This window comes from Zingiber officinale, chromosome 9A, assembly GCF_018446385.1.
Source record: "Zingiber officinale cultivar Zhangliang chromosome 9A, Zo_v1.1, whole genome shotgun sequence".
NCBI classification, from domain to species: domain Eukaryota; kingdom Viridiplantae; phylum Streptophyta; class Magnoliopsida; order Zingiberales; family Zingiberaceae; genus Zingiber; species Zingiber officinale.
The window spans coordinates 3,004,217-3,031,230 of record NC_056002.1 but is presented as its reverse complement, the minus strand read 5'-3'; the positions used below and the strand labels follow the sequence as shown (position 1 = coordinate 3,031,230).

General features: G+C 38.5%; 1 protein-coding gene and 1 long non-coding RNA gene across 2 annotated transcripts; both read right to left on the bottom strand.

The window, feature by feature from the left end:
* Positions 1–19,388: 19,388 nt before the first annotated feature.
* On the bottom strand, positions 19,389–20,299 carry LOC122021474. The gene is made up of 2 exons (XR_006122554.1): positions 20,169–20,299; positions 19,389–19,658 (listed from the first exon to the last, which is right to left on the bottom strand). It is a non-coding gene; the product is annotated as an uncharacterized LOC122021474 (long non-coding RNA).
* A 514-nt stretch (positions 20,300–20,813) lies between these two features.
* Positions 20,814–21,879, bottom strand: LOC122021493 (nicotinamidase 1-like). Its single transcript, XM_042579613.1, has 5 exons — positions 21,784–21,879; positions 21,566–21,630; positions 21,240–21,369; positions 20,962–21,151; positions 20,814–20,824 (listed from the first exon to the last, which is right to left on the bottom strand). Exons 1-5 carry the CDS (start codon positions 21,877–21,879, stop codon positions 20,814–20,816), a joined length of 492 nt encoding a protein of 163 aa, XP_042435547.1.
* Positions 21,880–27,014: the final 5,135 nt, after the last annotated feature.

Below are 27,014 nucleotides of genomic sequence, written 5' to 3'. Positions count from 1 at the left end.
ATCATGATATTACTATTTCATTTTTGCATATCTTTTCCTAAATTTAACTCAGGTTGTCATTGCATAAAAAAATGGGAGTTTGCTGGTGTAATTATATTAACGGTCTAACTCAGGTTTTGATGAATGCATGACAAGTAAGTTAAGTTAGGTGTTATTATGATCTAATGCATTTACCAAGTGTGCAGAGAATGGCGGGTCAAGGGCACCTAACACCAGGATGAAATCCAATTAGGTTTGAGGATCCGATAGTTGGTACGAAGTCTAGATAGGTCAAATAGCCAACCTAATATCTGACGGGAAGTCCGTCTGGATCAGCGGGTCCTGATAGCTGGTCGAAGTCCAGTTGGATTTGTAGACCTGACAACTGACGAGAAAACCTAGTGGATCAAGAGGTTAGTCAATAGACTATAAGTTGGTAAGTGAAGGTAATCACTAGAAGAGAGTGACTCAGTGAGGACGCGTCACGATTGAGGGGACAATAGGCGTCTATCCAATTTAGGTCCATTTTAAAAACCTAAATTGAGACCCTAACTAGATCCTGGTCTGGAGGACAAGATCTAACTCATAAATTAGTTATATTATTATTATGCTAATCTTATTTTATAGGTTAAATATTTTTATATTGGACTAACACTTTTTGCAGGGCAAAGAGAGCATAAAAGACCTTGGGTGAATAGTACTCGAGACGCCTTCCAAGTGACGTAAGGTGCCTTGAGTACTGTTCATGGAAGGTGCCTTTGAAGACTTGGAAGGTGCCTTCCATCAAATAAAATCAAACTTCATCGACAATCGGGAGTAGAATTTTTGGGATAAACTTTTACACATTGGAAGCGCCTTCAGTGCTATGGAAGGTGCCTTCCACACTCTATAAACGAGCATCTCAGCCAAACCTTCTAACACATCAATTCTACAAGCTTCTATGCATCCTTTTGGCTTTTCAACTTCTCTGACTTCTTGCTACTTCCCTGATATGACCTTGCTACGAGAAGCATCCTTTTGGCTTTTCAACTTCTCTGACTTCTTGCTACTTCCCTGATATGACCTTGCTACGTTCGACTACCGCTGAGAAACCGTCCAACCTCGAACGTGATTCAATCATCTTCAAAAGTGTTTGGTAGCAAAGTTTAATTTTGTACTTAATTTTTACAAAAGGAAATGGAGCGACTTACACTTTCTTCTACTCTTTTTGTACTCGATCTCCTCTTCCAAAGGTTCTAGAAGAGATTATTAGTAGATTATCCGTCGATAGGTCCACGTACGGGACCTGGGTTTGGAGTAAGGGTCACTGAAGGCTTCGAACCAAGTAAAACTACTTTTGTCTGATGGCACAATGGGGCTGGCAATTGGAGGTGAATTGCCTGTAAAACAAAATGCTTTTCTCAATCTTTCAACTCAAATTAATAGCAACAGTATAATTATAAAAATTAAATTAAACAACTATAAAATGAAAGAAGAGGCACAAGATTTACTTGGTTACAATTTAGGTGGTTGTTAATCTAAGACAAATGAAAAGCTCTTAAAAGTCTCCTTCGATGAAGGAGGAGAAGCCTTTTACACTCATTGAATGCTCAAACAGTTATTGGGAAATGAATACAAGAGTTGATAATTAATTCTTGGTCCAGGGGTCTTTTTATAGCCCCCGAAAAATTTTATCCGGGGTTGGAAGGTACCTCCAATAAGGCAAGAAAGGATAAAACTTTATCCTTCGCCAACGACAGTTTTTGCCTAATAAAAGGCGCCTTCAAGTGATTGAAGGTGCCTTCCATGCTTGAAGGCGCCTTCCACCATAAAGGTGCGAGGGCGCCTTCAATCCACTTGAAGGCGCCTTCCACCAGAAAGGCACGAGGGCGCCTTCAATCCACTTGAAGGCACCTTCAGCAGCTACTACCGAGCTCCAAGTCTTCTCCTTTGGCTCTTCCACTGCTCCGCTCACTTGGGTGATTTCGGTCAACCGGAATAGGGCTCACCAGAATCCATTTTCTGACCTTCTCCTCGAACAGTCTTCCTCCCTGTCTTCTTGTCCCTCGGACTGTTGCGCGCGTCCTTCTCGTCTACCAGTGTACTCTTCCGCAGCACCTCGTCCCTCGGATGCACTGAGCCCGTCGACTCTCTTCCTATGCCATCCTTCTCGCTAGCTGCGTCTTTCGCTCGACTTCTTGTGTTCCTAAGCTCCTGCACACTTAGACACAAGGATCAAATACACAGAACCTAACTTAACTTGGTTGATCACATCAAAACTACCACGAGATACCAACAGTGTCTTTGTGATTTCTCGTTTCTTTTCTTTTTCTACTACGCATACTTTGTTTTAAAAAAATAAGTTTTTTTAACCACATGATTCACCCCCCCCCTCCTTACATGCATCTCGATTTAACAGAATGTCTATCTTTGGGAGATCCAATTCTATCTGCATTACTGTAGGCAATCAACTCTCATAAGGGCTGATGATATAAAAGAAGATCATATAGAATAGTGCCTTTGAGATATTGAAGAATTTTCTTAACACCTTTCCAATGGTGTTCAGTAGGAGAATGCATAAATTGATAGACACGATTGATAGCGTAAGCAATATCAGGTCGTGTAATGGTGACATATTGTAGGGCACCAACAATGTTTCAGTAGATCTTGGGTCAACCATTAAAGAGGAGGATGAAGGTGCAGTGCAACTACCTTCAATGATTAATGTGGATATAGGACATGCATCATTCATTTTAGCTCATTGTAGAAGTCCAGTAATAAATTTACTATAAGAGAGAAGACAACCCTCAGAATATGAAAGAAACTCTATGCCAAGGAAAAAATGAGCATTATCAAGATCTCGAATAGGAAACTTTTGATGAAAAAGATGGAGTAAAGTAGTAATGTCATTTTGATTACTACCAGTTATTAAGATATTATTCACATAAATCAGAATAAATATTGAAATTCCTCATTACATTTGTAGAATATGGAAGAGTTAGTTTTAAGCCAGAAAATCTCCTAGTATAAAGTCAAGTAGATAGACGATGAAACCATACATGAGATGCTTACTGAAGACCATAATATAGATTTCTAAAGTTGGCATACATGTGTTGGAAGTTTCAGGTGGATGAATCTAGGTGGTTTCTCCATAAAAATAATTTTTTCAAGGTGTCCATGAAGGAAAGCATTCGAAGTATTTGATTATTGTATCGATCAATTGGAGCTAACAGCTATAGATAGTAGCAATCTGATAATTATAAGTTAACGACTAGACTAAAGGTTTCATTGAAGTCAATACCTAGTTGTTGATTAAAGCCTTTAGCAATAAGGTGAGCTTTGCAATGTTCAATAGATTCATCTGTACGATACTTAATTCGGTAAACCCATTTAGAGCTCATAATATTCATAGATGGAGTACAAGGAACTAACCTCTAGGTTGCATTATGAAGAAAAGCATCAAACTCTGTAGTCATCACAACACGTCAATTTGGATCTTTGTCTACTTGTGTAAAGCTATAAGGTTTAACAAAATTTGAAGAAGCAATAAGAGCACATGGAAGAGGATAATGAGTAGCAACTGGTTGACATAGTGCATAAATATCACTTAGAGGAAGCATTCATCGAGGAGTATCATCATTAAAGCTACTTAGAGATGAGTGGTCAAACAGATGGAAATCAGAACTAGAGAGTGGATCATCACTAGTTGCTGAGTCTAAAGAAATTTATGGAGATGGAGCAAAACTCAAGATATCATCCCCCCTTATACTTTCAATATGTCCTGATGAAGTAATCTGTGGAGATTCTAGTATATTACTTGATGATATTAAAAAGGTGTCTTGATTATCTAAAGGAGGATCCGAGATAGTAACTGCAAACGAAAAAAAAAATATCAAAGTAACATGTCGAGAAATATATATCCGTCCGATCGAAATATAAAGGCAATGATATCCATGATGTAAATTGTTATAACCAAGGAAAACACATTGTTAAGAACGAGAGTTTAACTTGTGTTTCAATTAAAGTCGTAGCCAAGAATAACATGCGCAATCAAAGATATGGAAGAAAAAGTAATCTAAAGGACGATTATAAAGTCTTTCCAAAAGACACTTGTTTTGAAGTAGTGCAGTGGGTAAACGATTGATAAGGTAGATTGCGGTTTGGACGATGTCATCCCAAAATTTAAGTAGAATTGAGGCATGATTAAAAAGAGCTAAGGCAGTTTCAATAACATGACAATATTTTCTCTTAGCGGATCTATTTTGTTCAGGAGTGTGTGGACAAGAGACTCAATGAAGGATGCTAGAAGAGGTAAGATGACTGATCCTGTCTAAAATCTGTGAAGTGGTGTGCTAACTCCGGTGAACGAAGATCCTTGATAAAGATAGCCTCTTAGAGACCTAAAAGAACCTCTCCATTATCCTGCGCACATTGAGATAAACCAACAAAGTGTTAGTGACCTAAGACTGGGGTGGGGATCCTTGGCTAGACCCTCCGACATTCAAGTCAATTTCTCTCTCTAGCGTGAAGAAGAAGAACAGTAACTGAAGTACTTTGAAACAGAGTTTAGATGCTAGAACTTGTGTACCTCACCAACGGAGAGGAACCCCCTTTTTATACTATCTCATATGACCTCTGTAGTCGTGAAGTAGTTCCCGGTTTGTTAGGAGATGAAGTCATCTCCCGAGCTTCGTGCAATAATCTTTTTAAGGAGTCTTTTTTGTATCCCTAAATGCACCTCTTTTATCATTTGTGACTCATATTTATGATGAGATATGCATATGAACACGTCATTATAACTGAAGAAGCTTCTAAAAGATATTTCCCACCAAGTTTGCAGGGTTGTCCTACTCATATACTTCTGTTAAGCATGTTTCAACCAATCGTTCAAGCTGGTCGTACATATATTGAGAATACCTCCTGCTAAGTATGTTTTGGCCGAGAATGTTTATGAACTTTAGGAGGCTGAGTGCCCTTACTCTCGGTCAGACTTTATCCAACCGAACACATACTGACCATAAGCTGTCGGCCGGTAATATACCATAAGTTTCTATAAAGTTAAGTACCTTTACTCTCGGTCGGGCTTTATCTGACCGAGCACATGCAGGCACACATTGGTGCCCGCTCGACCTTCCCTTGGTCGATAATATGCTAAGAGTTTCCATAAGGCTAAATGTCTCTACGTTCGGTCAGGCTTTGTCTGACCAAGCACGTGTAGGCACTCATTGGTGCCCACTCGGCCTTCATTTGGCCTTCACTCAGCTGGTAATATACTAAGAACTTCTATAAGGCTAAATGTCTTTATGCTCGGTTGGGCTTTGCCTGATCGAGCGCGTGTAGGCGCACATTGGTGCCCACTCGGCCTTCACTCGGTCAGTAATATACTAAGGGTTTCCATAAGGCTAAATGCTTTTACGCTTGATCGGGCTTTGCCTGACCAAGTGCATGCAGGCACTCATTGGCACCCACTCGGCCTTCACTCGACCGGTAATATACTAAGAGTTTCTATAAGACTAAATGTCTCTACGCTCGATCGGGCTTTACCTAACCGAGCGCGTGCAGGCACTCATTGGTGCCCACTCGGCCTTCACTCGGCCGGTAATATACTAAGAGTTTTCATAAGGCTAAATACCTTAATGTTCAGTCGGGCTTTACCTGACCAAGCATGTGTAGGCACTCATTGGTGCCCACTTGACATTCACTCGGTCGGTAATATACTAAGAGCTTCTATAAGGCTAAATGCCTCTACGCTCGATCTGGCTTTGCCTGACCAAGTGCGTGCAGGCACACGTTGGTTCCTGCTCGGCCTTCACTTGACCGGTAATATACTAAAAGTTTCCATAAGGCTAAATGCCTTTACGCTCAGTCGGACTTTGCTTGACCGAGCATATATGAGCACATGGGTACTCGCTCGGCCTTCGATCGACTGGTAATGTACTAAAAGTCATACATAAGGTTGAGTACCTTTACGCTCGGTCGGGCTTTGCTTGGCCGAGCGTATATGAGCATACCGGTTCTCGCTCGGCCTTCGGTCGACCAGTAACATGCTGAGAACTATCTACAAGGCTAAGCGCCCTTATGTCGGTCGAACTTTACCAAGCCAGGCGCATATACGCACACTGGCTTTCGCTCGGTTTTCGATCGACCGATAATATGCTGAGAGCTATTTATAAGACTAAGTGCCTTTATGCTCGGTCGGGCTTTGCCTGACCGAGCGCGCGAAGGCACTTTAGCTATATACCTCTCTTATCTTTCTCGATCCTGACTCCTTCTTCATTTGACAGACCATCCTATCATAACTCATATCAATGACGATGAAGCGCTTGATACTCTCCTCCCCAATTAAAATGACGAGAGAGTATTTTACGATCAAAATAACGCTCAACATGCTTTTGAAAATGAAAAAAAATATCGAAGAGATCAAATTTTCTTTTCATAGGAAAAATCTAAGTGAACTTACTAAAGTTATCAATAAAAATAATATAGTAAAGAAATCCCTGATTAGAAAGAATAGGAGTAGGACCCCATACATCAGAGTAAATAATTTATAAAGGAAAACTAGAGTTGCAAAAAGTGGATGCAAAAGGTAGTTTATGAGATTTTACTTTCATACAATCTTCATATAAATGAGATGATGATGCTAAAGAAGTTAGTAAACAAAAATGATTAATAATATCTTAAACAAGATGTAGATACGGATGATCAAGACTTGCATACCAAGAGAATTTGTCCATACATTCTCCAGCAAAGGTTTTGAGAGAGGTGGATTGAAGATGATAAAGATCATTTTTAGTGTCTCCTTGGAGTAGAATAGTTCCTCTCTCAGGATCATTCACAAGACAGTGATTAAGATGAAATTCAAAAAATACATTATTATCAAGAGTAAATTAACGTACAGAAAGTAAATTTTTAGTAATAGAAGAAACATGAAGAGTGTTGCGCATGTGAAAAGTATGACCACATGAATGAAATGATGTGTTTCCAATGTGAACAATTTGCAAACCTGAGTCATTGTCTATTTGTACCATATCGGGTCCATGATAAGGTGAAGCTTTTGTAAGAATATTATACTCCGGTGTAACATGATGAGTTGTTTCAGAATCCGGATGTCATCATGGGGTTTCAGGAACTGATGACGTTGCATTAAGAGGGATTGAGAGTGAGAATGCTCCGGAATGAGATGATTGAGTACTGGATTGCCAAGATGAGGGAGAGGGTCGATTTGATGATACAAATCCTCCTCAAAAATTTAAATCATATTTTTTATAACAATTTTGAGCATAAGGACCATAATTGAAGTAAATCTGATAACATCCTCGATCTCGACCTCAATCTCGGCTCTGGCCTTTGAAACCTCCAATCTAATTTTGATGACCATGTTGGGGAGGAGGTTGATTATGTTGATCAGGTTGTGGAGCTTTGCTAATCATGTGTGTCGATAAAGATAGAAACTGACATCCTTTGATATTATATTTGTAGAAGCCTTTTATGAGAGGATAACATATCATGAAGAGTTTCTAGTGGCACTTGATCCCTGTGAGTCATCACAGTGGGAACAAAACTATCATATTGAGGACATAAACATGCAAGAACATGCATTAATAGTTCTGGATCAGAGACTGGATGTCTAATTACAGTTACGTTGTTGACAATGGTCTTAACTGATTACATATAGTTATTGATATAAGCATCTCCTTGTTGCACAAACTGTAATTATAGACGAAGTTGGAGAACTCGAGCTTGAGAGTAGGATGCAAAAGAATAATCAAGAGTTTTCCAAACTTGACGCAAGGTATTGAGCCTAACGAGCATGAAAAGTATAAATTCAGTAATTGATGAGATTAACCAAGTCAAGATTAATTGATGATTCTTAAACCAAATAGTATAGGATGAATCATCTTTTCGTGGTGGGGATGAAGTACCATCAACATAACAAAGTAAGTCATGAACACAAAGTAAAGGAATAAATTGTAATTTCCATAGTAAATAGTTATCATGATTAAATTTAATAGAAAAAGATGGAACCATAGGAATAGGAAAAGAGATATTTTGTGATAGCGAAGGGATCTCAGTAGAATGGAAAGAAAATATTTTTTTATTTTTTTCCTCTGTTTTCTTTTCTCTCTATTTTTTCTCTGTTTTCTTTCTCTTTGTTTTTTTTCCTCTCCGTTTTTTTCTTTCTTATTTTTTTCTCTCTGTTTTTTTCCTTTCTCATTTTTATTCTCTCTCGAACAGAAAGAATGAAAAAATAGAATAGATAATAAAATAAAATAAACAAATAGCAACTCTACCTTACTACGATTGATGTTGCCAAAGTTGCTATCATCGACGAGAAAAAGCCATTGATGAAAGGTGAAGAAAAGTTACTATTGTAGTCATCAAAGTTGTCAAGGTTGTCGTACTATAGCTGATGATATCAAATTTATTGAGATTCAATCAAAGCCCCAAATTGGAAAATTTTGGAAAAAAAATCATAGACTTAAAAGGGTGTAATGGCGCAACAAGTGGTATCAGAGTCATGGTCCATACCAGATATCATGTGGGGTGGTCTTGAATGAAGTTAAGGGTAGGTCCGGAGTATGTCAGGTTGATCGAATGCTTATGGGGAGGCTCCGGAGCAGGTCAGGGTAATCGGATACTCACGGGGAGACTCAAAGCAGGTCAAGATGACCGAATGTTCACGAGGAGATCCGAAACAAGTTAGAGTGACTGGATGCTTGCGGGAGGACTCCGGAGCAGGTCAGTGTGATTGTATACTCGTGGGGAGGTCCAAAGTAAGTCAGGATGATCAGATACTCGCAAGGAAGTCCAGAGCAAATCAGGGTGACCGGATGCTCATGAGGAGACACAGAGCAAGTCGAGTGATCAAACATGGATGCTTGCGGGGAGGCTCGGAGCAGGTCAGGGTGACCGGATTCTCACAGGGAGGTCCAAAGCAAGTGAGGGTAACGGGATGCTCGGAGGCAAGGCCTGGAGTAGCTAAGGGTGACCAGATACTTACGAGGAGGCCAGAAGCAGGTCAAAGTGACAAGATGCTTGCGGGGAGGCCCGGACCATAGGCGTAATGGTGGTCCTATATTTGAGGGAAGGATTGCTGGGATTCAATCAAAGTCCCACATTGGAAAGATTTGGGAAAAAATCATGGGTTTAAAAGGATGTAAGACATCTCTACTAGCATGAGGTCTTTTGGGTAGAGCTCAAGAGTAAAACTATGAGGGTTTAGGCCCAAAATAGACAATATTATGCTATTGTGGATATATGTGAACATCCTTTTGGCACAACAAAATCAGCATGTAGAAACTCCTGTAGCCACTGTAATAAAAATTCGAAAGAGGAAAATTGGGAGGCTGATACCATGTAGAAACTAATAGATAGAAAAGAAATAGAATAGAGAATAAATCTTTTTGATCATCTATTACTAAAGCTAATAGGCTTATTTATATAAGTTATCCAAATAATAATGAAAAGATTAAATATGATATACAATCGTAATAATTATAAGCATATTAATATAATAAATTTAGAAATATTATTTTACTATTTTATTATGATGCCAAATATAATAAATCATAATTAATTGAAATCAATTAGAGATTATTTTTTATTATTGTCATTAACAACGAGGCATGCCATAAAGCCCGTTGTGTCCACCGCGCCCACATTTCCATCCCTACTTGCACGCGGTCAATCTATTCTAGTTCATTGTCATAGGTGTAGAAGGATAGAGAAAATATATAACTCACTGATGCACCTACGGAGAGGATGAGTGTGTTTAACGCCTCTGAGAGGAACCTCTCCACCCTACGAAGCAAATAATAGATCAGATGTTACTCGATGGAAAAAAACAATCTTGACTGAATTGCATCCGATAAAGACATATTTGATGCCAGACAGAGAGGTTGACCTCCTTTTGTCAGTAGAAGCGGTAGTAGATGGCCATGACTATCGTGGATGTGATAATGAGGGTAGACATCACCGCCACGACGAGGTAGGTCCACCGCTCCGCCTGCTTCATCGTCGTTCTCTCTGCCACTAACATCTGGACCTCAATCGGCCTATCAGCCACATCATCATTCTTCTCCGGTTCCATGCCCACCTCCTTGAGTACGAAGTGGACAACGGTGCTAGGGCACCGGTGGAGACAAGAAGCCTGGAGGTAGGAAGGGTAGAAAGGGAGCAAGCAACCATCGAAGGGTCATGGAGGAAAGGAAGTGTTGGATCGTGAAAGTCGATAGAAGAGGAGGGGGGTGAATATCGATCAAAAAAAGTTATCATAGAGTAAGTAGCGGAAAAGTAGAATCACAATGCTAACAAGAACCTTTTTACTTGGTTCGGAGCCTTGGTCGACTCCTACTCCAAAGCCCGCACTCGTCGAGTGCTTTCGTTGGGCAATACACTAGCAGTTCGAAAAGATGATTACAAATTTAAAGTACAGAAATGCTAAAATAAATGAAATACCAACAACAAGGAAAAGAAATTAGCGCATTGTCGGAGAAGCTTTGTCGCAGGAGCACAGTGCAAGATCGCAAGCATCAGAAGATGTAGTCGTGAGATCATCTTTGCTCCAGGGCTCACCCTCCTTATATAGGAGGCTCCGAGCGCCCGAATCCCTTCCGGGCACCTGGAGTGTAATGTAGCCCAGCCAACCATGAAGCTCCACGTGGCGAAGCGTGATGAGGATAACTTTTGCATTCCAGGCTCCCGGATCCCTTCCGGACGCCTGGACCTCTGTTTTCCAGCAGCTTCAACTCCCTGCAAGAAAACGTTAGTCCAAAGCACAAATGCAAATAATATATCCTGCAAAACAAAATGTTAGCACAATTTTATAATTAAAAAAGAGTATTAATTAGATTTCGTCTCACCGAGACCGGAATCTAGTCAAGATCTCAACTTAGAGTTCTGAAATGGTTCTAAGTTGGATCGGCGCCTAAGTTCCCTTCCCGGGAACGCGTCCTCGCAGTCACTCCCCTCCAGTGACTTACCTTAACTTACCTGTCAGACGTCCGGTCAGCCTTTCGACCCGTCTGGACTTCGTGTCAGCTACTTGGTCAGCCCGTCGACCTAGCTGAACTTCCCTACAACACTGAGTTAGCACAATAGATAAAAACCATGTTAACAGAATTCAAGTATAACCTAGGATTATCTCCCCCTAGGGTTGCCTAGCTTCACTCACTATGACTTCTATTGTCTGACTTCACTCACCAGGACTTCCTCCACCTAGCTTCACTCACTAGGGTCCAGCTTCACTCACTAGGACTTCCACCACTTAGCTTCACTCACTAGGGCCCAACTTCATTCACCGGGACTTCCACCACCTACCTTCACTCCTAGGGCCCGACTTCACTCACCAGGACTTCCACTACCTAACTTCACTCACTATGATCTGGCTTCACTCACCAGAACTTCCACTACCTAGCTTCACTCACTAAGGTCTGCTTCACTTACCAGGACTTCCACTTTGCCTAACGTTTGGTTAGGACTTACCTTTGCTAGTCATCTAGTTCTGACTAGACTTCTCTCTCTCAAATAGCAAATCCTATTTGGGTGAACCCTTGGTCATATTGTCAAACATCAAAACCCTAGAGATCGATTCCACCAACAGGAAGTGTGTTCGGAGAAGTGATGGGAGAATAGTGCGGTCGTAGTAGCCTTCATCATCTCTCAGTCTCTCCGACGAGTTGTGTATCGAGGTGTGTGGTGTGATGAACAGAGGCAAGTGCGACCGAATACTTTATTGAAAAAGATAATATAGTAAATATCAAATTGGGTTATATACTAAAATGTTCAAACTTAATGTTGAATCAAATAATATTATGTTATAATTTAATTTTTTATAATCTTAATTATGTGATTATCTATCTGATAAATGATAATTACATAATTAAAATTATGTATGATAACTTCAACTAAATATTTTAGTGGTATTAATAATGGAGGGTAACTTATTTGATCGAGAGAATAAGAGAAATTAACGGTATGAATGGTAAAATATTGTTCCTTTTCACAATAATAAAAAAACAAAAATGACTAATTGAATAGGTATATATAAATATAAAAGGCCATATCCTAATCATCCGAGTGTCCTGTGTGATCAGCATTATAATCATCTATAGAAAAATAAATTAAGAAATTAATCAGATCATCATATGAAAGAATATTTCTATCAGCTTTGTCAGATATCGATCCTAAATATGATAAAGAGCACGATATCATATTATAAAATTTTAAATATCGTTCACTAATAATAAAATATAAAATCGAATGAGAAAATTCTTATCTCTCAACGTGCTAAAGCCAATCATTTGAACATGTAATTAGGTAAAACTAAAGTACAGTCTAAATTACAAGAGATGCATGTGATCCAACGTGAACTCCTGCCAAATATGATAGAAATATTTCTTTTTATAAAATAATGCAATTTTCTATTCCACTTTTTTTTTATTTATAAAAAGTCACTTTCTGTACACCCTTATCAATTACAATTTACATCTACCGACAAATGCTCGCTATTAATCCTAATTTAGCAACATTCTGTATGGTGTATGGCTGTGATAATTAGTTGGCTTGAGGTATTTAATTTTTTAACTGATTAATTTTAGAATAATCAGTTTTATAAAAACAAAAATTATTAATTATTAGGATAAATTAAGAGGCGGTCCACAGTTTGAAATCCACTGTATGTTTTTTTTCAAAAAAAAATGTCCTATAATTCATTATAGTTAAATCTCGACCCCAACAATCAAGTCTCTTCGTATCTTATAAAAGATAAACATCAAAACCCTTTGTTTTTCACCGAAACCACATCGAAGTTGCCCTTTCAATGATTTTGCCACATGAATCATACCGCTAGGGAGAATTTAGAATTTAGAGGTGGACTGGGCTTTAGATATAAAAGGGTTGGACTTTAATGGGCTAAGTAAAAAACTTCTCTAGTTTGTTAAGGCTTTTTTTTTTAAAATATCAATATTGTAAGAGTGATTCGTGTTGTGTCATGTTAAATATATTTCAACCCTCTGTTGCCCAAAGTTAGCAATAAGCAGTGATGATGCTTGTCAATTATATTCTTCGAGCAAATTCCGAATTGGTTTAAAGAAGCTCAATGATAAATTGCTCAGCAAACAATCTTTTCCATTAGCTATATTCTTTTTTGGCTGGGCTAAAGTCCAATGTTCCTGTCTGAAAACTAGGAGATGGTATGCTAATATCAGCAAGTAGTGTTTAGGAGGATGATGTGCCAATCGAAATCTCAGAGGGCCCCTTGATGATCGCCAATGTTAAGAGATAATGGATTGAAGGATGGTGTATCGTCGTAGATATGGAAAAACTCCTTGATAATTCCGCGCACACTCAAATGAACCAACAAAGTATTAGTAACCTAAGATCGGGGTGGGAATCCCTGGCTAGACCCTCTGATGCTTACGTTAGTCCTTTCTCCCGCTGGTGGAAGAAAAATCGCAATAGAAGTAGGGTTTCAATGCCACAAATAATGCTTGTGTATCTTGCTAACGGAGAGGATTTCTCCTTTTATATCACCTCACTTAACCTCCGTAGTCATGAGGTGGCCCTCGATTTGTTATAGTTTGTTAGGAGATGAGAAAAGTACAACCTGGACTTCGTGTTATAATTCTTCAAGAAATTTTTTTTCTACCCCAGATGTACTTCTTTTATCGTCTATGAGTTGAGTTTCTCATGAAGCGCTCTTTCAAATATGTCCCTTTAACTTCTTAATGAAGTGACTTTAAAGGAATATTCTCTAGCAAATTTACCAAGTTGGTTTAATAATGTTGGTTGTTTATCTGCTGCCCATATTGAGAATACTTTCTGTGAAGTGTATCTCGACCGGTAATATATTTAGAATACTCTTCAAGAAGTATTCCCGGTCGGACATATATTAAGAACATCCTTTATGGAGAATTTTAGCTAGTCATGTATTGAGAATACCCTTTAGAGCATATCTCGATAGGTCATGTATTGAGAATATCCTTTATGAAGTTTCCCAACCGATCATATATAGAGAATACCTCTTATAGAACATCTCGACCGATCATGTATACAGAATACCTTGCTTAAAGTATCTCGGTCGATCTTCACTTACCTAAGCATATATATAAAGAATAATCATATTCAATTATCTTGCCAATGATATTTTAGAATCCTTATCAGGATAAGTTTCTTCCGACTTGATCAACCTTTGCTAGCCGAGTTGATGTATTAGGCCTAATGTCCTATATTCAGTAGGTCCTCATCTATCCCGTCGTGTAATACTGAATAAGACTGAATGTCCTTTAGGCCTGGCCAGGTTCATATCTGTCCGGGCATACGCATGGAACCTTTCGTTCGATCAACCCTTGTTCGACTAATCATATATTTCTTTATATTACCATCAACTGTCCTTCTATTCTGACTTTAACTATCCCATCATTCTTCCTACCTACTAACTATAACTCATATCACTAGTCTTCTCTTCAAGTCTAGTCGAAGGAGGTGTAGCCGACTGACTAACCTAAGTCTACTTCTGCCCTTTTGATAAATATTGATTTTTTTGAACATTTTATATCTACTACAGTGATCCCGTGACACCCTCAGCATATATCTTGTAACTAAGTTAAATAGAGGTGTAATCCTAATTTCTGCGACACCAACCTTTACTCTTTCTTGCTTCATCTTCTTCCAGAGATATTATTGAGAGTTATGGATTCAAATCTTCCTCCTTCGGATTAACTATTGTCTGAGAAAGAGAAGTCTTTGGCAGAGGTTGTACAAGCTTTAGATTTCCATCACTCGCACCAAAGAGAGCTGGAAGTATTTTTACTAGCAGCTCAGTCTCAAATTCGGTCTGAAGTAGCTTTGAGGAGCAAAGCTTATTTGGATTTAAAGTAGAAGACTGAAGAATTAGACGATCTAAGATCTCAACATGCTTCAGAAATAACCATTTTCTCCAAGAAAGTTCATGTACACGGTTTACTGATATCGCAACAACAACAAGACTTGGACCAACAGAAAGCTATGGTAAATTTTTTGCAAGCTGAATTAAATCGGGTTAGATTAGAGCTAGCTTCTTTGCCACAAACCCAAGAGGGTGAATCACACAAGCGCAAGAGGATGGGACAAACATCTTGTTGGGGTTGCAAGGTTGCAAACATAGTCCCATATTGAAAATACATGGAAAATATCATGGATTTATAAGAAAAAGATATCTCCATTAGTAAAAGGCTTTTTGGGTAGAGCCCAAGAGCAAACCTATGAGGATTTAGGTCCAAAGTGGATAATATCATACCATTGTAGAGATATCTAAATTCTTTTCGATCCTTCATGTTGGTATCAGAGCGAGGTCACTCTTCACCGGACTAACCGCCGGAAGAAGCATGAACCAGAGCCATGATTCAAGATCGAACCATGTGGGTGAAACCTTGAACGAAGTAGGAGAAGCTCTGAGCAGGTCAAGAGTGACCTGATATTCAAGGGGAGACCCTAAGCAGGTCAAAAGTGACCCGATGCTTGAGGGGGACCCTATGGTCCTTTGTTTGGAGGGGACGGGGGAGGGATTGTTGGAGTTGCAAGGTTGCAAACATAGTCCCACATTGAAAATACTTGGAAAAGATCATGAGTTTATAAGAAAAAGATATCTCCATTGGCATGAAGCCTTTTGGGTAGAGCCCAAGAGCAAAATCATGAGGACTTAAGCCCAAAGTGGACAATATCATATAATTGTGAAGATATCTAAATTCTTTTCGATCCTTCACATCTCCTCTTTATCCAAGCTATCATTCCACCACACGTCCATACTTGGGATGGGCAGGACAACCAGGAAGTAGGACAAGTAGCAAATTATTTATCTGGTGTATCTTTTTATGGAAGATTCATGAAAGTTCAAGAGTTTTGATTGTATAATTATTAATGACAATATAAAGTTCTATGTTTATATCTGGTGATGCTATTTACCTCGCCAAGTATTTCTTGGTTCGTTCAGGTTTAATTTGGTTAATCATACGTTATGAACTGGATAAAGCTTCATGCCTTTGAATTCGGCCAAATTTATACTCGCCCGGATATGTACTGTAGGATCGATGACGTGCTAGAGGGGGTGAATAGTACTCGTGGCTAATTCGTTCGTTTCGCAAAATACACAGAATATGCAGCAGAATAAAGAAAGACATAAAAGCAATCGCTAACGCGATTTCTTTTACTTAGTTCGGAGCTTGTGACGACTCCTTCTCCAAGGCCTGCGATCGTTGATCACTTTTGTTGGGCAATAACTATAAGCTCAAGAAATCATTACAAGAAGAACAAGTACAATTGCAATATTAAACTAAGTTACCGATAATACAAAGATGATGGAAAGGTTCGTCGATTTTCAGTGTAGTAGTTGAATGTTGTTGAAGCTTTTTGGAGCAGCACATAGGAGCACAAGTAGTCTGATTTTTTATATTTCTGAAGTGCTGGTCGAGACCCCTTTTTATAGCCTCTTCAAACCTAATCTAGATCCTCTGATCTTGGGATCAAGTTTTGACTTGACCTGGATCGGTCAACCAATACCCTGGTTCGGTCAACTTAACCTGCTGAACCCGTCCGACCTTCCATCCAGATCCAGCCTCTCTGGATAGAGCCTTCGTCGGTCGATCGATCCCGCCATTCGATCGACCGATCAACTGATGATCTTCGCCTCATCCCATCCAATCAACCCATCTCGACTGAGTCCTGTCTATCCTCAGTTCGGTCGACCGATCTCGAGGTTCGATCGACCGATCCCTCGATCGTACCTAGTCTAATCTCTGGAAATCTGATCCTGTTGTACTGGGTTTGGTCGACCGATCTGACCATTCGGTCGATCGATAAAGACTAAGTCTGCCCCTACAAAACTTATTAGTTTCCTACAAAATAGAGTTAGATAAATAGCAATTAATATGTAAATAAATAACTTGATAGTCTTCGGACTGTCCGATTCTGATTTCGGATTTCCTCTGAAAACCCTAAGTCGAACCGACACCTACGGTTCCCTCACTAGGAAACATGTCCTCACCTACTCCTCTCAGGAGAAGTTACCTGCTGCCAGACTGGTCCTCCAGACCTACTGAACTTTTCCTCAGCGACCGACCTGTCAAGACTTTCCGCCTAGGGTTACCACCCCCTAGGACCTACGGTTACCTCCCCCTAGGGTTTTCCATAACGTAGGGTTACCACCCCCTAGGGCCTAGGGTATCTCCCCCTAGGGTTTTCCATAACCTAGGATTACCACCCCCTAAGACCTAGGGCTACCACCCCCTAGGGTTTTTCACCTGCCTAACCACAGTTAGGGCTTTCCATCACTTAGGGTTATCGCCCCTTATGACCTAGGGTTACCACCTCCTAGGGTTTCCCACCTACCTAGAATCCACTAGGACTTTTGTCTAGGACAACTTAAGACTTTCCTGCAAGCTCAATCGACCTTGTTAGATCACAAGACAACTTAACTTAAATCCTTTGCCATAACAAAAACTTAGGTTCGATCATCTGGTACTCCCTATACCAACAATCTCTCCCTTTTTTATTATGGAAATATGGTTCAAAGTTTAGTAAAACATAACAATAACTAAAGAAATTTTAGCATGATCATAAATACAATAATTTGTAAAAAAAACTCCCTTGTACTTCCCCTTTCATAAAAATTATGTTTAACTCTTAACTTTAACTTTTCTCTCTCCCTTTGACATAAATAAAAAATTAATATAAGTGGAGAGAAGGTTATTTGACAAAAAAGTTTTTTACTCTGTTTAACTTTAAGCTCCCCCTGAAGGGTAGCACAAAAAAAACTTAGCTAATTTTTAAGCGTTGAAAGTGAGTTAGCTTTTTCAAAAAAAAAAACTTAGTTAAACTTAGGTTTGAAAGCAATTGTTTTGAAAAACACTTAACTAAATTAGAAATGCTTTTAAAATACTTATTTTTTTCAACAAAAACTTAGCTAAACTTAAGCTTTAAAAATTACTTAGCTGTAAAAAAAAACTTAGATAATCTTAAGTTTGGAAACTGTCTTAGCTTTTTCTAAAAAAAAAACTTAGCTAAATTTTAGCTTTGAAAACAATTGCTTTGAAAAATACTTAACTAAATTAGAAATTCTTTGAAAATAGTTAGCTTTTTCAACAAAAAATTAGCTAAACTTAAGCTTTGAAAATTACTTAGCTGTAAAAAAAACTTGTCTAATCTTAAGTTTTAAAACCGTCTTAGCTTTTTCTAAAAAAACTTAGCTAAATTTTAGCTTTGAAAATAATTATTTTGACAAACACTTACCTTAATTAAAAATGCTTTATTAAGTACTTTAGCTTTCTAAAAAGAAATTTTGATAACAACTTGGCTTTTAAAAAGACATTGGTAAAAACATAGCTTTAAAAATATTTTGATAAATACTTAGTTAAGTATTTAGCTTTATAAAGATTTTGATAAAAGCTTAGTTAAGTACTTAGCTTAAAAAAATTTTGATAAAAAATTAGCTTAAGTAAAAAAAATACTTTTTCAAAAATATTTTAACTTACTTTTGTTGGTGCCGGAAGCATCCGACGATCAACCCCGTATTTTGATAATGGCAAAGGATTCAAAGTTAAGTTGGTTTGTGATCTAACAGTTTGAATGAAATTGCAGGAAAGTCCTAAGTGTGCTTAGGTAAAAGTCCTAACTGCGGTTAGGTAGGTGGAAAACCCTAGGGGGTGGTAACCCTAGGTCATAGGGGGTGGTAATCCTATGCGAAAAGTCTTGGTAGGTCGAGGGCTTCAGGCAAAAGTCCTAAGGGGTGGTAACCCTAAGTGGAAAGTCTTGGTGTCGCGAACCAGGTGAAAGACTGGATGGGTCGGGGAGCAGGCGTCCAACAGAAAGTCCGGAAGCATCGAGCGCTGAGCAAAAGTCCAGTCAATCTGGAGGATCACACTAGCAACAGGTAACTCTCCTGAGAAGAGTAGGTGAGGACACGTTCCCAACAGAGGGAACAGTAGGCGCACTACAAGAAAAAAGCTAATAGACAATGCTTTTAAAGCGTTGTCTTTGTGCCTGAAAAAACATTGTTAAAGGCACTGTTGTTAAAAATCTTCTCAATGACAACGCTTTTAAAGCGTTGTCGTTTGTAGCGAAGACAACGCTTTTGCAACGCTTTAAAAGCGTAGTCATGTTTTGCAAAGACAACACTATTACAACGCTTTAAAAGCGTTGTTGTTTTTTTACAAAGACAACACCTTTTTGCAACGCTTTAAAAGCGTTGTCGTTTTAAAGAAAAAAATAATTAAAATTATTTTAAAATCATTATTTCTATATTTACGGAATTATTATTTTTCTTTTACCATGTCTAGGTTCAAATTTTACATATAATCAACTCAGCTAATGATTTCAAACTCATACCAAAATAATAGAATTCTGACATTGAAGTAATATTAGTATTTAATTACATGAGAAGCTGGTAAATATCAAAATTAACACTAATTCTGTTTCAAAGTAGATAGTGATATTCACAAATAAAACAAAAGACCACAAAATAACTAGCCGACCTCGAAGCCAACAATCTGTTTACTTCTACTAGCTACACTAAAAAATTATTATCGGCTTGAGAACGAGACAAAACAGTACAGTAATTACTACCACAATACTGAAGAAGTAGCTTGTCTTTCTCAATCTATTGCAAGAATAAGCAATTGGATTTTGTCTAGGATCTTTGTGAGCTTTGAACAGATTGAACAGTTGGCCTGAAATATAAACAAAAAATTACAGTCAATAGTTTGAACCAAAAAATTACTTCTACTAGCTATTTTCTATAAATGAACCAAAACTCATTACTCAGAAATGAAATGCTTGCAGAAAGAAAGAAAGAAAGCTTGCAGAAATACAACGTTTCTTCAAACTGCAGAAAGAAAGCAAATATCTTGTAATACATGAAGTATATATAGTAAGCTTGAAGTGTTTTTTATTTCATATTTACATGAATTATATATCTTGTAATACAAGCAAATATCCTGAAGTTCAATAATACAGATCTATAGTAAGCTTCTATGCCTACAACCAATGAAGTTCTATAAGAACTTCTTATGAGACATCAGTTGAGGTTTGTGTTATTTACATTCCTTTCTAATTTTAATAGAGAATGATCATGGCCAGCATGCGAGTGAACAACTTCAAGGAAATTCAACAACGTTATACTTTAACAAGGGCCTTAACTAGATTGAATAACTTACTTAAAGGAAGTAATTAATGTCTACCTGAACATTGCTTTCTTCCATTAAAACCTCCTTAGCTTTTTCGCAAAGCACCCTAACCTGAAATTTTATTTAAAAACTTATAAATATAGTTATTAACTCACAATGATAAACTGTAAGAAATTTCAAATATTATTTTCATAGGGAAAAAAAGAACACTAAACAAACATTGGACTGCAAAAGCTAATGTCTTTGAACTCATTGTGAACTTGTTTAGATAAGAGAAACTTCTCTTTCTGTCAGTCGACTAACACAAAACTTGCATGAGACGATACTCGAACTTGTGGGATGGCAACAATTCTGCATGAGATCAGTGAGGCTTCCACAAGGTCCCAAGACGACAACGACTTCACTCATGGTTTGCAATGTCGGTACAACTTGGCTCATGGTCTAACTTCTTCCTCTTTAGTATTTTTCCCTTTCTAGAACTCCGAACATCCTAAGCCTAAGGTACTGATCCAATTAGTTATGCTATAATTCCTTGATCAATCCCCATTTACACATGCATCTATCTTTCTGCCCTATACATGTATTTACCTTCCTTATAATGGTCGATTGAACTAGTGAATATTTTACCACATTGGCATTCATGATCTACAGAAAGAAACCCAAAAAGAGAGTCTATGAGAAAAGGCACCATTTATTTAACTATTCAGGATCTATAGTAAGAATTCTTCAACAAGTAGAGTTGATATATTGCAGATCCACAAAAAGCTTCTAATTTATTGGAACAAATCCACACAGGCAATTCAACAAACAAGTTAGCTTCAACCCTAAACGAGTAGTGAGAAGGTACCTGGAACCAGATCCTCCTCCCCTGATCCCACAATGCAGTGAGGCGGATAAGGAGGCTCAGGCTTGTTTGGGTGGTGGGAATCGAGGAAGACGAGCACAGGCCCCTCCATCTCGCAGAAATGCCTAGCTAACGTCGCTGCCTCCTCTACCATGGAGGAAATCTGCTTGTTGGGCTCGATCGGGGCCTGCCCCTCGCATCCACAGGCAATGATAAGATCATGGAAGAACGTTTAAAAAAATGGAAATTTTGCAAGGAAGGAAGAGAGGTATGCGATGTACGAGGTTGCCAGCTCCGACAGTGCAGAATCCATTGAGGATGTCGACAAGAACAAGGCCCAGAGAGGTGCATGAATCCGGTCGGAGTGACAAATCGAAGTCGGCTTCCTCCTCGAAGGGGATCTCGCCAGTTCTACATTAGCAGTTTCAAGTATGGGAAGAGCTCAAATTTCTCTACAAACTCCATTGTTTAAAGCTTAAATCATAGGATATGTGGAACAATCTAGGGAACTGGATCAAAGACCTACAACCGAACCAATTCGTTAGGAAGAAAGATCGACTAAAGATTAAAATAGATCTAACACCAATATCTACCATTTTACATATACAGATCCCAGTAATCACTAGAAACAAACATCTCAACCAAACCACACGCCATAACAGCATCACAGATCTGTGAATTGCAAAACACCCACTCAACCTCAAATCCGTAAAGAATACGTATGAATCGAGCAGAAAACCCCCAAAACAAACATCTTGACCATAGAAGGAATAAATCGAAGGAGCGATCAGATGAAAATAAGTGAGGGAAAGGGCGAGATGTAACCTCCTGCTCGATGAGCTGCTTGCACTGCATGAGCTGCGCAATCTGCTCGTCCGGGTTGCCATGGGTGTCCGAGGCCGGCACTGGACTCATGCTCATCTTGTCCTCCTTATACCAGTCACCGCCTCAACGTCGGGGGCGAAGGAGGCAAAGAGATGAGTCGATCTGTCGTGGTCGATCACCTCAGCACCGGGATCTGCCGCTTGACGAAGGTGTGGTCTTGACGGAGAGGAGTTTGGAGGAGTGGTTCGCCGGAGAGGAGTTGGATGGAGAAGGCCGCATGAGATGAGGAGTTGGGAGAAGGGTTTGGGATCAAAAATGATCAAAAGATACGAGTTGGGAGAAGGGTTCGGGTTTTCTACTCCTTACTTAGATCCAACGGTTTGTATTAATCAAGATTTAGATGAGAACTTAACAATAGACAACACTTTTTAAAAAACGTTGTCGTAGACACTAAAACAAAGTCTAATAGACAACGCTTTTTACGAAGCGTTGTCTTTGACCGATAAAAATCACTAATAGACAACGGTTTTTAGAAAAGAGTTGTCTATTAATAAGAAAATAATGAAATAGACAACGTTTTTTATAAAAAGCGTTGTCGTTTAAATGTTGTAGAATCCCAATTTTCTTGTAGTGGCGTCGGGTCGACCTAGGATTTCCGGTTGGAAATCTGAAATTAGACCCGAACAGTCCAGAGACTGTCAAACACCTTTCTTATGATATTATGTGTGCTAACCTTGTCTTGCAGGGTATATGTGTATTTTGTGAACTAACACGTTGTGCAAGGACAAAAAAGCACACTTGGCCTCGGATGAACAGTGTCTGAGGCGCCTCCATGGAGCTTGGAGGTGCCTCGGGTGCAAGCCAGAAGAAGTCAGCGCAGCAGAGCTGGAGGCACCTTGGATGAATCTGAAGGCGCCTTGGACCAGAGCTTGGAGGCGCCTTGGAGTGGCTTGAAGGCGCCTTCAAGTGGATGAGGTGCGACCGGATCAATGCTGATCAACACGGCTGACTCGGTGGGTTGGAGGTGCCTCGATGGGCTTTAAGGCGCCTTCAGCAGTGTATAAAAGGAGGTCTCGAGCAGCAGTATAGAATATGACCTTCCAAGCAATCCTTGCGCAACTAGCTGCTAATGAGAAGTTCCGACGAAGCTACAATTTAACGCCGGCGACTTGGAGCTCAGAAACGGTCATTTCTATTGTCGTTGGTATATTTAATTATTATGAATTGTACTTGAAATTTGTAATCCTTTTCGAAATTATAGTTGTTGTCCAACGTAAATGCTCAACGAGCGTGGGCCTTGGAGTAGGAGTCACCACAGGCTCCGAACCAAATAAATACCTTGTGTTTGTGTTGTGTTCTTTTTTATTTCCGCTGCTTTACTCAATTAGTGTTTTACGAATCGAACGAAATAGCCACGAGCGTTATTCACCCCCCCCCTCTAGCGCTTCTCGAGTCAACAAATGGTATCAGAGCGGGGTTGCTCTGAATTGGTACAACTACTGTTCGAGCATTTTTTTCGTCGCTTTTTCGTTTAGGGTAAAAATAAGTGCTACAAACTAAATTTCATAATTAGTAATAAATCAAAATCTGTCTTAAAGAATATCTCCATCTTTTTCTTCCAGTTCGCAAATTTCCCCTCGAACTTTGGTGGGTAGATATTCGATCCAGCCATCTCTTGTGCTTCGGTCCACTATTAGTCTTTCTAAAGCGTCCTCGCTCTGATATCACTTGTTGGTCCCTTAACTGCCAGCTAGAGGGGGTGAATAACCCTACAAAAAAAAAACAAGCAAACATCTTTCTCAGAACTTTAGAAATAAAACACTTGTATAAAAAAACTGATTAATAGATAAGAAAAAGAAGCACATCAATTTACTTGATTTGCAATCAGGGGATTACTAATCCAAGACGTTTGAAAGCTCACTAATGTCTCTTTCAGGTGGAGAAACCTCTTACAACGGTCAAATTTCACAATTACAAAGCTAAACTCAATTAGGATCGATTACAAGTATTGTTTTTAGCTTCTGGAATTAGTGTTGTATTTATAGCCCTGATCGGGACGCCTATAAAGGTTCCAGGCGCTTAGAGGGGGATAAAATTTTATCCCCATCGCAATGGATCGTGACAGCTGGCATTTCGATAAAGTTTCTGATCCAGACACCTGGATTAGGTCCGGGTGCTCAGACCAAGCTATTCCAACTCGACCAGGACGCGCGCCTAGGGTGCCATGGGTCTGGGCTCTCAGAGTTTGGGCGTCTGGAGTACATTCAACCTCTAGTTGACTTTTCCTCCGGGTCTTCTGCTCTAGGTCTGCTCGCGTAGGTGATTTCGGCTATGTGGAATAGGGCTCACCCGAACCCATTTTCTGACCTCCTCGAGCGTCCTTCCGCTCCAGCTTCTCGTCCCTCGAAACTGTCTTGCACTTCCTTCTCATCCACCAACATACTCTTCTACAAGGCCTCATCCCTCAGACGCACCAAGCTCGTCGACTTTCTCCTATGTTGTCCTTTTCGCTAACTGCTTCTTTCGCTCAACTTCCTATGCTCCTAAGTTCCTACACACTTTGACATAAGGACATCAAAATATAATAGGGCATAACTTGACTTGGTTGATCACATCAAAATTATCACGGGGTACTAACAGAAGGTACCTTTAATGCCATGGAAGACGCCTTCAACACTCAATAAAAGAACATCTTGACCAACCCTAAAGATACACTTCAATTACAAGCTTCTACGCATTTGTTTGGCATTCTGTCTGCTCCAGCTTCGTGTTGTTACTCTGCTGTGACACTACTGCTCCTAACTACTATTGAGGAGTTGTCCAACACCAAGCCTAATCCAACCATCTACGAAGGTGTTAGGTAATGAACATTTAATTTTGTACCTAATTGTTACATAAAGGAAAGTGCAGCGTGTTACACTTCTCCTATTCTTTTTATACTCGATCCTCTCTTTTGGTGGTTCCGGAAGAGGTCTTTTAGGGATTACTTATCAATAGGTCCATAGGATCTGAGTCTTGGAGTAGGAGTCGTCAAAGGCTTCAAACTAAGTAAAATCGATCGAGTTCTTGTGCTTTCTTGTTTCTATGTTTAGTTTTTCCACTGCGTACTTATTTTATAAAAACAAAGAGATAAAATTTTTTGAAAACCATGTGATTCACACCCCCCCCTCTCTCATGTGTGTATCAATCCAACAAGTGGTATCATAGCCCTGTTAGCTATGAATTGGTGCAACCAGCAATCGAACAGGGGGTTATTTTTTCGCTTTAATCCTTCAATTTTAAGTTTTTTTAAAGCAATCTGAATTGGTATGATTACCTCTTCAAATAATTTTTTTGACATAAATTTTTTATTGCTCGAAGTTGGTTCAACACCACTCGAGATATTTTTTTAGTTTCTCTCTCTCTTTCCCACACTACTAATCCCAAGATAAAGTCTTAGAAATTGTTTCTTACATATATCTATCTTGCAAGATCTTCTAGCATCAATGGCTCAAATCAAAGGACGAAGTATTCACGAACCTCCACCATACGAAATTGATTGCTTCAGAATATGGAAGCATCAGATGGAGTGCTTCATCATGATGGGTGACTTCGACTGTAGAATAGCATTGAAAAGATCCATCCAAAATTTAGAAGCAAATTAAAAGGTAATAAACTTTATTTTAGAATTATTGTCTAATAAAATTGTATGCAAAATCAGAAAATTCAAATATGCCTACGACTTTTGGACCTAAACAAACTTCACGAAGATCTATCTCAACTGGAAGATCAAGTCAAACTCGAGCTCAAATCTGAGTCTGAATCTCCAGAGTTAGCCTCAGAATCAGACTTAGGAGAATCAGACCAGACCAACTTTATGGCATTAATGGTAAAGGAGGAGGTAGAAGGATCTGAATATGAGTCAGAGCAAAAGTCAGAATCTAAATCTGAGACTACGATGGATAAGGAGGAGAATTCTAACGAGGATTCAAAAGGTAAATTAGTAAATTTAAAAGTTAAAGATCATATAACATGCTTTAAATACAGTGAAAAAGGGCATTACAAAAGTAAGTGCCCTACTAATAAGACTCAAGCCACATAATCGGAGGCAAATGAGAAATCAATACCAAATGCCCAGAAAGAAGACCCAAAGATCCAAGGGAAGAAAGGTTAATAAGTTTACGATACATAAAAAATCTCATTTTTTCTACACATGTTAGAAATTTAGATGATCACTACTGCTCAAGTTTAGATTCTCACCAAAAATTGGATATGCATGCTCGCTCAAACAAATCAATTAATTTAACTAATCAAGTTAATTCAAAATCATTTAATAATCTTTCAAAGTTTAAAAAATTTATCTTCGAGTTTTAGAAAATTAGAAAAAAATGAATAAGCTTTTGAAAAATAAACTTGATAAACTAGAAAAAATTATTGATAATTTTATCAACATACAAAATTTAGACTTGGATTACAAGTCTAAATCAAATTTAAAACTTAAACTCCAAAAACCAAGGTATAATCAAGTATCTTTTAATTATGAAACCAATTAATAAAAATAATAATAAATTTAAACTAAAATAAAAAAAAATTAAAATAGAGGTTCAATAATTTAAGGGAAGGAACTAAATTAATTGGTACCTCTAAAATAATAGTTTACTCGGCAGGGTAACTAGGGCTAGATTTAAAAGGATAACTTGACTTTTGTCCAACTTAGTATCAAGGTGGGCGAGATGATAACACATTAGGGAAACTCAGTCTAGGGAGTCAAGTAGGATAAGGTGTATCCTTCTTGGTCTACTTAGCTAAGTGAAACTAACTAAAGCTACCTCACCAAATCTTAAACAAATTAGACCAAGGCTTGAAAGATTAAATGCCCAATTTCTTAAAAAGTCTAGCTTTGTCCAGAAGTGGTCGTTGCTCGGATACTCAAGAAGACCCCTGTGTCTCGCCACAATCTGGAAGTCAATTTTTAAAATATACATTTAATTGACTGACGATTAAAACTGAATCTAACACAAAGTTAAACTATCTTCGAATAGAAATTCAACTAACTCATCTCACAAAACTATAAATATACATTTATCTGAAAACTTAGACTAAGTGAAATGATTAGATCAATAGAATTCAAATTTAATCCAAACCCAACTTGATTCAAATTAAAATTAAATTAGATTAGATTAAATTAAATTAAAATAAAATTAATTAATTAAAATAAAATTAATTAAATTAAAGTAAAGTAAAGTAAAGTA